The 10660-nt window shown below is 37.0% G+C and overlaps 2 protein-coding genes across 3 annotated transcripts; one reads left to right on the top strand and one right to left on the bottom strand.

Moving 5' to 3' along the window:
- The first annotated feature begins 269 nt into the window (after window positions 1–269).
- LOC129789255 (plasminogen-like) lies at window positions 270–5477 on the top strand. 2 transcript variants are annotated; one of them, XM_055825916.1, is made up of 5 exons: window positions 270–510; window positions 709–1935; window positions 2162–2615; window positions 2681–2882; window positions 5463–5477. In XM_055825916.1, exons 1-4 carry the CDS (start codon window positions 490–492, stop codon window positions 2863–2865), a joined length of 1887 nt encoding a protein of 628 aa, XP_055681891.1. In that variant the 5' UTR covers window positions 270–489; the 3' UTR covers window positions 2866–2882; window positions 5463–5477. The 2 variants fall into 2 exon arrangements, with proteins under 2 accessions (XP_055681891.1, XP_055681884.1); XM_055825909.1 differs by lacking the exon at window positions 5463–5477 and having other exon boundaries at window positions 2681–2986.
- Window positions 5478–6666: 1189 nt separating this feature from the next.
- Window positions 6667–7792, bottom strand: LOC129790240 (protein atonal). Its single transcript, XM_055827672.1, has one exon. It carries the CDS (start codon window positions 7765–7767, stop codon window positions 7024–7026), a length of 744 nt encoding a protein of 247 aa, XP_055683647.1. The 5' UTR covers window positions 7768–7792; the 3' UTR covers window positions 6667–7023.
- Window positions 7793–10660: the final 2868 nt, after the last annotated feature.

Here is a 10660-nt window from a genome sequence, read left to right as displayed (position 1 = left end):
AATCTTTTTTTTATATATTATAAAAAAATCATCATCATCACGTGGAAGTTGAATGAAAATGCATCAATAGTTCATGAGAAAATCTTATCAAAAAATCCCCTAATCAATCACATACTTTTCCTATAACAGGGTTGCTCAACCTTCTTAGAAAATGCATCTATAATCTTGATATAAAATTTTCTTTGAATTTTTTTTTCTACAAGTTGCATATTAAACCAAGTTGCATCTACTCTGACTTTAATTTCATATTTGCAATTTTAGCGACATGCAACGTATTGCTGGTGAGTCCAGTAGTTGTTGTGCAGCACTCGTCGCGTGAATATCCGGATATTATTCTCAATCTTGCTCTCAATGGAAAATAAATAGTTTTCCTTATTTCAAAGACGAAAAAAATTGTGAAAAGTAATAGAGACTGTCTTTTAGTGATATGTGAAAAGTTTTATTGAATTGAAAGTGAAATTAAGGAGTTGGAATTTAAGTTAAGGAGCCATGAATACAATAAGTTCAAAGGTGCGTCAGCGGAGTTTATATATTCGCTTGAAGGCCAATTGTTGGTTTGATATTTAACCGAGATTAGTGAGTGTGTTAGGAAAAATACACACGAGTTATTTCTAGGAATTATAAATCTTACATTACACATTTCTGATCAATCTGAAGAAATATTTTTATATTTAGAGAGACGCTTTAAGTTGTCGCATTTGTTTACAGGTGATTCTCATATTTGGTTTCATCTTATGGAACGCACGAGCTCAACAAGTGCTAACATCGCCGTGTTCGGATGTCTTTGAGTATGAGAGCATTTCATCAAATAACGACGAGTGGCATGGGGTTTTACACTTGAGAAGTAATGTTATGCTCCATGGAATCTTCATTGATGTAATCTTGGATGCAAGGGCGCGCAATTTAGGCGCCAGCTACAGATATAGCGTAACAACGGTTGATAATATGGAATATCGCCTGGACGATAGGACCTTCAAATTGCGCCCGAATGAACAGACAGATGTGAGATTTTTTATAAAGTACAATTCCTACCAAATCCCAAGGATTACAGAAGTCAGACTGAATGGGCAGAAGATATGTCCCAGCCGTACTGTAGCAACGAGCACCCAAAAATCTGCTGCTGATATAGCAAGAGATACAGCACTTTACTACGAAGTAGTTGGTTCATCCAATCGCAATGTAGCACCACAGCGCAATCACGACAGCTCAAGCAATCGAGATCAACCCGTAACGAGCAGAAGTCACTTTGCATCGAATGACGATTCCTTTTCAACAGATCAATTTGATAGCAGCAATTACAACCGCAATCAGCAGGGTGCTACAAGATCCACTAATTCCCACACATCAACCAGCACTCTGTATTACACACCGACATCGCTTTCGCCGTATGATCAGCACTCGTCGTCGCGTAATTTGAATACCGGACGCGATAGTCAGACCACCAGATCTGTAAACACTCAAACTGCAGCATCCGATGGCGTTAACTACGAACCAAGTCGCACAGCTACGGGGCGAGGATCAAACAGTCGAAATACCAACAATGTCGACGGTACAACTCGTAGGGCGGTGTTCAATTCAAGTCCTTCAGACAGTGATCACATCTTCTCCCAAAATGCTGGCAGGACGACAACAGAACGCTATGCAACGACACGCAATTGGGATTCAATTAATAGGGACATCATACGAGCATCCAATGCTAGGACAACAACCAGGAGCCCCTATTTCCAGGGAGACTTGTCGAAATTCAACCCAATTGAGAGGGAAACGACCCCTACCCTATCCTTTGACACGTGCGGCGAAGTGGCGCAAAAATCAAACCCATTAATTGTTTCAGGGGAGGAGTCATACCGTGGTCAATTCCCCTGGCATGCAGCTCTATATATATCATCGGGACCACAATTGAAATATACCTGTGGCGGAAGTCTCATTAACAAGGTAAAAAATGTATAAAATTACGAAAGAGTTTCTTCGCACAAAAGCTGCATTGCTTATTAGGGTTTCTTAGACTCTTTTTTAGCTGTGATTTTTTAGCATATTCAAACAAATTCACAATTTTGCAAAAATCTTAAATAAATAAGACGAAAACCCCACATGTGGGAATAATGGATTAGGGTAAAGATATGAGTTTAAACATGTGCGCATATTTATTGTTATATTTCAGAAAACCATCATCACAGCAGCTCATTGTGTGGCACTGAAAGATTCCACGCGAGCAATGCAACCTGCTCAATTGCTTATATACCTGGGGAAATATAACCTCCTCCAGTGGCATGGTCCTGAGCAAGATGTCAAGGTTTCGGAAATAATCATCCACCACGATTATGACAATGAGAAATTCTTCTCAGATTTGGCAATTGTTAAGCTGAAGACTGAAGCGAGGTACTCTGAGTACGTCCGGCCGGTGTGCCTGTGGGGCTTTAGTAAAGAATTGCGCGGAATTGTTAATAAAATCGGCAAAGTCCCGGGTTTTGGGTACAATGAATACGGCATCGTCGATGACAAATTGTCGTATGTTAATATGCCTGTCGTCACACATGAGACGTGCATTTGGTCCAACAGGGATTTCTTTAGTCGCATCACATCCAATGTTACCTACTGCGCTGGATTTAAGAATGGTGAGAGTGAAAGAATTCGCGCCAATTTGTATCAATAAAAAGTTTTAAAATTACTTCTTTTGCAGGTTCTTCCGTGTGCAATGGTGACAGTGGAGGAGGAATGGTATTCAAGGAGAGTAATAAATGGTACCTTAGGGGTATTGTTTCCGTTAGCATTGCCCTTCAGAACCACTTCCTCTGCGATCCCGATCACTATGCTGTATTTACGGATGTTGCACAGTTTATTGATTGGATTAGAAGTCACATGTAGTCTGCTATATACATAATGTATGTACATATGTATGTATATTTTATTTGTAAGATGGGTCTTGCAAAAATTAACTATTGTAGTGAAATAAATAATATTTGCTATAAACTTTTTTATTAAAATATTTTTATCTTTTATTTATATAAAACTTCAGAGGAAATGGGTCAAAATTTAGCATTTGATACTACTGATGAATCCAATAAATTCCTGATTAATTAAATACTAATTAGTTTGAAAGTAATTGCTGAGGATTTTTCCGAGTTACAACAAATAGCCCAATTATCCCCTAATTGCAATTTTGGCGCCATTTACTCATTCACACCACAATATCAATGAAAAGTAATTCAAACCATATAATGAGATAACACAAAACTCCTTCACGTGAGCACTTAATATTCAATTTACTGCCAGAAAAATCACTTTCGCTAATGAATTTCTTAACAATACCCCAGAACAATTTTAACAAGAAATTTTCTCACAACTCGTTGAAAGGTAAATTGAGTTCGCGATAGCGAATTTACAGCGAAAAAAAAAGGGAAAAGAATCTTTTGTTGTGTGGCCAAATTGGTCCCGACAGTCAAGTGGAGTCCATTTCATCTATAAGCATGTGAGGAATGATTTACAAAAGTGAGACCCCCAAAGAACGATCCATTTGTTTTGGGCAAGTATTCGGGGATTATATTATAGCTTCGAAAAAAATTCATTCCCTTTTGGGCTTTCATAAAAGCGACACGCAAACACCTGTTTTTGCTGATGGCATCTTTATGCTCTTGCTTGTTGAATAAGATTTGCCTAATTTTTGCCCTCTTGCGCCGACACACACACAATATTTGAAGATCATTCAATAAAATGGATGCCATTGTGATTGGGATATGCGCAGACATATTCTAAAATGCAAGGAGGGTGGAATAAGGAGGTAAAGGCGAGAATATGATATTTTCATTATAATGTAGGTACTCGTGATCCATGATACCAACGTACATAAAGTCTTGTGAATAAAAGTTTAGTAGTAGCATCAAGCAAGAAGAAGAAGTTGAGAAAGGAAGGAAGGTAAAAAGATCCTCAACATTTCGTTTCTTTTCTTTTCGCCCTCCATGATGACCAAGAGGGTCATATATTTAGCATTTTATTGGGTCCTTTTATCGTATCAAACTGACAGCGAGCACCCGTCCTCTATTGTTTTGCATACTTTTTCTAAATGATCTCCCATTCTTCCATTTGTCAGTGTGTCCAACTTTTTATGTACCACCATATGATGGTAATTTTTGCGACAGTTTCACTGCAAACTCACTTCGCTCTTTGGAGATAGACTCCATTCAATCACCATAAACAGCAGAGATCAAAGAAAAGAAGGACATGCGAGATAGTTTCTTTGAGGACATCATCGACATCATCTCTCAAAATGATCCTAAATATAGTTTTAGAGATCAAATCTTGCACAATGTGCAAAAAAAAGGGAAACGAAAAACTTCCTGGACAGTGTCCCCTTTTTTCCGTTGGATGGATTTATTTCAGTGAGATTTCCATCGCCTCGGTATCTCGGCAATGTATTTTTTGGATTAATGCATATAACTGTATAAGAAGGGCCTACAGGTGCCTCAAATGCCCTTATAGACGAAAAAGTAAAAACATTCACTTGCGCTGCGGAGCTGGGGTAAAAGTAAATGGCATAAACACACAGATAATTTATACGCACCTTTTTTCTACCCAGAAGTGTGTACAACAATTACACATATCTCGCCAAGATCTAACGAGGGGGTAAATATTTAGAATAACTTCTGGGTGCAACGTTATTGCAGGTCAAGAACTTTTTCTGGGTAGGTACCGCGAAAGAGAAGGTGTTTGTCCTCGTGGCCTAAGTGACTCAGCTTGCTCGAAAAAATTCATTGTATGCTAAAAAGGAATGCATAACGAATCAACAAGGAAAAACAACCATAAATTACTCCCTTAAACCCTTAAGATATGTAAATTAATTTTGTTGGAGTAAAATAGCAAATTTTCCATTTCTGCCGAATTAATTGGGGAGTGTTGATTCTCAATTAGGAATCAATTTTTTTTTCAATTTATGCGCTGGTTTTCTTTTAAAGAGGGCTCTTACATTGTCTGTATAGAAGTCAATTAGCTTTCTTTTGTGTACTTTCTCCCTTAACATCCCATTTATATTTAAATTCAATATGTATTCCGCGATGTGAAATGAAAAGTCCTGTGGGAAAGTATACTGTCGGAAAACATGATTAATTGGTTTTGATTTAGCATAAAAAAAACGCGCAAGAAATTCAGTTGAACGAGGGTGAAATGCATTCTATATATAAATGCATCGGCGTCCGGGTTGACCACTGTATTAACGGCCCACCTTGCGCTAAACTCCTGTTTTTGAAGATGACCGGTGTTCGATTGTATAGATATGCAAAACCGATTTAACAATGCAAACTGGCAAGAGGGCAGAGGGTTAAAAAAAGAAGCATAAAAACCCATTTCACTTACGATAAAGTAATGATAAAATGTTGCTCGAGGAAGACTCACTTTCTGCTTCCTTGTTTTGCCAAAAAATTCTCCGTTTTCACAGCAATTTTTTAGAGAGGTCTCTTTTTTGTTCTTAGATTCTCTGTGGGAAGACGTAAATGTGCTTAATTAGGCAGAGGAACTCCCAAAACCTCGAGGGCAATGCAAAAAATTAATATAAAGCAGGAGACAAAACTGAAGGACAAAAAAATCACGTGGTGTCGAATTACATTCTGAGGAAGTGCAAAAAGGTATTGCAGTTGATTAACTCTTTAACAGTTTAAACACCATCAAATTGAGCAAAGAGTTTCTTAAGAAACTTAATAAGGTTGTAATAGAAAATATTATTTATTAAAACAAATAAGGAGGAAATAAATCTTGAATTTTATGTAAAAAAATGATTTTTAGTTTAATGGTAGCCGAGTTTATTTTGTTTCTTCAAGGCATAAAAAACTTTTTTGTGTTTTTTTTTCTTAAGATTCTTTCATGTCCTAAAAAGGTATGGCTTATCAATGCAATTTAAAAAAAAAACCATAAATACAACAAATAATATATTTCTGCTTCTAATTAAATTAATTTGTTGATTTAATAATGACCGCAGGATTACAACATAATTATAAGTTTAGAGATCGAAATTCCAAGCAATTCTTAAACGGTATAGCGTGCATTTGTTTCCCAATACAGTGGGACCCCAGTACAACGACCGCTTGGTTGAACTACTCTCGCGCATTGAAAATAATGAGTGTGAAGAGTACATCCGAGTGGTCGTTGTACTGGGGTCCCACTGTATTAAGACACCAAATTTCTCAATAAAAATAAAAAGATTCTTTTCTTGTGCGATGGTATATTATGTAGATACAATAAATGCACTACATAATTACAATTCTGAAATAATAAGAAAAAAAACTTACCAATTTAAGCCCTCAAAAACCCGCAAGGAACTTCATGGGAATTTTGTGAGCGGAATATCGCAGTGCGGTTCCGAGCTGTGAGATAATCTGTGTGAAAAAATTAGTCGCATCTCAGGAGAAAATGCATCGCAATAAAAAATATCACATAATAAAAAATAAAATTGATTCGGGTATTCTCTTCGAAAGCTAGACGAGGTTCAGCAACAACAAAAAAATTAACGACGATGCTTCAGACAAAAAAAATCGACCTGCTATTTGGGAATTTTACCTGCAATATGTGGTGAGGAGAACAAAAGGATTCGGTTTCTTGAGGGGTGGACCACAAAGGAGAAGAAAAAATACAATTTCTCTTTATAAAGTAATATAATTTTAAATATCGTGATACGTACAAGTGTTTTCTGCACTGTGCGGCGTCTCAACCGCCTTTTCATGTACACACGCTTCAATAACATTCATTAATGAACTTACAACAAAATTTGGAAATAAAGTAAGGTACGTCTAGGAGTTTCTAAAACTATATATCATCTGATGGATGGTACGGACAATGGCAAATAAAGGATAATTAATACATTATAAAATAATTATGTATATGGCAATAAATAGGCGCACTTGTTAACTAACGTTGTACAAATAACAATTTGAATGGCAACAGGAATTTTGATTGAAGTCAGCCTCAAAAACTATATTATAGTTTTAATGTAGAGCAATTAAATAATACTGCTTAGGGGATGATTTTTTGGGGGGTTGATTACTGAAGAAGCTCCCATAGGGCTGTGATATATGTTTGTGCCATTTGGAGTGTCTCGTGCTTGGATAGCTGCCGATCATTGCCAAGTGATGGCAAATACTGTCGTAGTCTGTCGAATGCTGAATTCAGTGTTCTCATCCGCTTCCGTTCCCGCGCATTTGCCGCCAGACGCCTCTTTCGCTTCACCACCGGCGACACTTGCTTACCTCGCCTCTTCTTTCCACCCCCTTCGATACCATCTGTGCTACTTGGGTAGTCCGTCACATCGAAGAGAGCCTCATCGGCACTATCCTCCGTCAACACGTCCTGATCAATGGGCATTGATGTTTCATTGAATACTGTGACGACGAGATTATTTTCACTTGTTGCTTTTTTGCTGATCCCCAAATCCTCCGCTGCTGGCGAAACAAGAGCGGTGTCTTTCGTGACTGAAATAATCGCAGACTGATGCTTTCGATAATTTCGCCTTTTCCCTTTCGTGAGTGAATCAATTGGCGGTATAGTTTTGCATGGGACCCCAAATTGAGGTGGTGGATTTAAATCAATATACTCGGGACTTGACGATCTCATACTGCCCGGACTTGGCGTGTGCCACCCATCAGAGAAGGAGCTCTCATAGTGTGGGACGAGGTAATTCTGCAAATAGCTCTGCCCAATGTAGCTCTGTGCCTCACTCATTTGATCCATCTCCACTAGTTCTCCCTTGCACGGGATGTAGTAATATCGATACACATCCGAAGTCATCCTTATGGCCCACACACAGCTTTGCCAAAAAGTTTCACACGGTTTCCAATTTCGGGGACTTTACGCGCTTTTGAGCACAACACACGCAACCACACCGTCTTGCAACCACCGCGACTATTCTTCCCGGAGCACAAAATTCATCTGGTGCGAAAGAGAGCTGTGGGCTGTTTTTATATCGCTTACCTGGCGTTCGAGGAGGGGAACAACACGTGCCGCTCAACCAATCACCGCTCACTCGCTCAGACCATACGAATTCAAACATTGTGTACACATAGCTCCCTTATGTAAGTAAATTTTGTGCATGCACCACTTAATTCCAATAGAGGATGATTTTTTTCTTCTTCTTGCACTAACACCTTCCGCTGCACATCAAATTACATCCCCTTCCACGACTTGCAATAAAAATTAAGAAAAAAACTACGACGAAAAAATTCTAAATGCAATTTTAGGCGGTTCCTCATCTCTTCGATCATTCAAGTCTTTTAAAGAAACTGAGTCTCTTTTATTGTGACTGTTGTATGCATTTATATAAAATGTTCATCAAACGATAATTTCCCAAGAAATCTTTGAAATGTTTTATGAAATTAAAGGACTTGTAGTATGGTTATAAATTATGCCGATGACGCTGATGATGAAAGTGTTTTTCCAATATTTATTTAGATTAGGCACTCATACTCGAAAAGAAGTTTAAAACAACACTCTTGTCTCGTGCCGACATTTTTTGTTCTACATGAATCGATCTAAGCGGGGGGTTTTCATAACAGAATTTTTCACCTTTTTTGTATTTTATTTTTGTTAACGCTTCGGAAGAGTGTACGTACACGTCTTAAAATTCATTTAATTCTGAGAATTAGTTTTTAAATCATCAATAATTGTGAAAAGTTCAGGCATTTTTGTGGAATAAAATATTTACTATACCTAATTTAGCTTTATGCACAAGCAAATTCAAAATGATCTCAAATAAAAATTTTTGTATTATTTCTGGGTGACTTCAGAGAGAAATGAAAAAATCTATTTTAATTTGTGATCTCCTAAAAATAATAAAAAAAATATTGTCACGCTAACCCTAAAATGTTCTTTCTATTTTTTTTGTCCCATAAAGCTTTGGTGGCTCGACAAAATTCTTTTGCATTTCTTCCTCTAAATTTTTAAAATTTATTAGAAAACTTTATTATGTAGGTACTTTACAAAGTTCAAGCTCAATTTTGTAGTTTTTATTAAAATTTCCGAAATAACATCAACAACGTTCTTTCATGGATGAATTTTGGTATTTTTAATATCTTTCTCCTCCGGAATAATTACCTAGCTTACCTTTAGGATCAAAAGAGAGGGTAAGAGATTTTTTTTGGAAAACATTGGATTTTAAGGGATGGTGGTGTAAAATGCTACATACGTTGAGCTTTTGAGGGAGAGAGACTGTATAACCTCCAACATAAACCATTAATTCGTTTCTGTGAGACCATCTGGCACACGCCATTTATGCACGTGTTCCTCCGTTCATGCTTGCATACACGGGTCTCAAGAGTGAGAGAGAGGTGGCTGATCCTCCTGGAGAAAATCCAAATGCTTTTTGTCGCAATCACCCCATAACATTTGGTCGAATTTTCAGGCAATACGCCAAGAAGAAATTTATTCAACATAAACATTTTGTATTATATGTAGGAAAAAAATGAAAAGAAGAGTTGATACATAAAACGATCCTCTTTTATTAATATACTTGTCACTGTGCAATCCCATGATTGTCCTTGCTGCAATTTTTGCATCAAAGAGGTGAACAATGCAATAATTTTGCTAGTTTGTTATTCATACATATGGTGCCATATTTTGTCCCCAAAAAAAGGTCCGAAACAGATGGAGCCTTCCTCTTTTATGTGCATATTATAATCATTCCAATAACAAATTATACCCATCGCACAAGACGACGGTTCAACTTCTGCCTGGTGGATGATAAATTTTAAAAGGAAGCAGGTATATATTCGGAATAAAATGAAAGAGTTCCCCAAAAGTTCGTCATTTCACCCGCGAGAGCATAATCTCTAATGGAAGGGTTATTGTTCTGCTATAATTAAATTATCTCATCCCATTTTTTTTTCAAAGATCAAATTGAATAAAAATATAGCTTTGCGAGGGAATTCTGGCCGACATTTCTCTCGCTTCGACAATGAAAAATATCACTGGTTAAAACATCATTTTCATTTCCGGACTCTCCTCCACGTAGCACTTGTGCGCTTGAAAGGGGATGAAAAACGCCTCAGTGAATAGACACCATTCTCCACAATGCGTATCCTTGAGATGCACAGAAGGATAACTTTTTTTTATTAATTGAATATTGTACAAAAAATAACAGAAGCTCCCATCTGTTGTAAGTTTTGTAAAAAAAAAATGTATAATAAAATGGTTGAGCAATAAGGGTATAATTTGAATTTTATCTCATTAATTTCCAATGTTATTTTAAACGTTTCGGCAAATTAGGATTTTTTTTTCTCAAATGTCCTTTTTCTTTATGATCAGATATTGAATTTTCCGAATTTACAACTATAGTAAGTGTTGATTTTGAATCTTTATGAGTCCTTCCCAGGTTAAAGCTAAAAAAAAATGAACCGCACAGAAGGGCAAGAATTTTTGAAATTTTTTCACCGTTTTCATCATAATTGAAGATTTTCTTCTGCCCACTGAAGTAACTTGATACACTTTCATGTTGAAACCACATCGTGTGTTTTCTGTGGTACTTACACGGCTGATTAGCGCACGGGGATCGTTTTTGGTTCCAAAAATTTTGGGAGCACGTTTATGGACATTTAATATATCACGCCCTTACTAAATATGTCAGTCGGGTAATCATCTATCGAAAATTAGTTGGTGGTCCAATGCGATATTTCTTTCACATAGCTTT

Source organism: Lutzomyia longipalpis, chromosome 1 (genome assembly GCF_024334085.1).
Source record: "Lutzomyia longipalpis isolate SR_M1_2022 chromosome 1, ASM2433408v1".
Classification (NCBI taxonomy): Eukaryota; Metazoa; Arthropoda; class Insecta; order Diptera; family Psychodidae; genus Lutzomyia; species Lutzomyia longipalpis.
The sequence above is the reverse complement of the archived record's forward strand: the minus strand, read 5'-3'. Positions and strand labels throughout refer to the sequence as shown.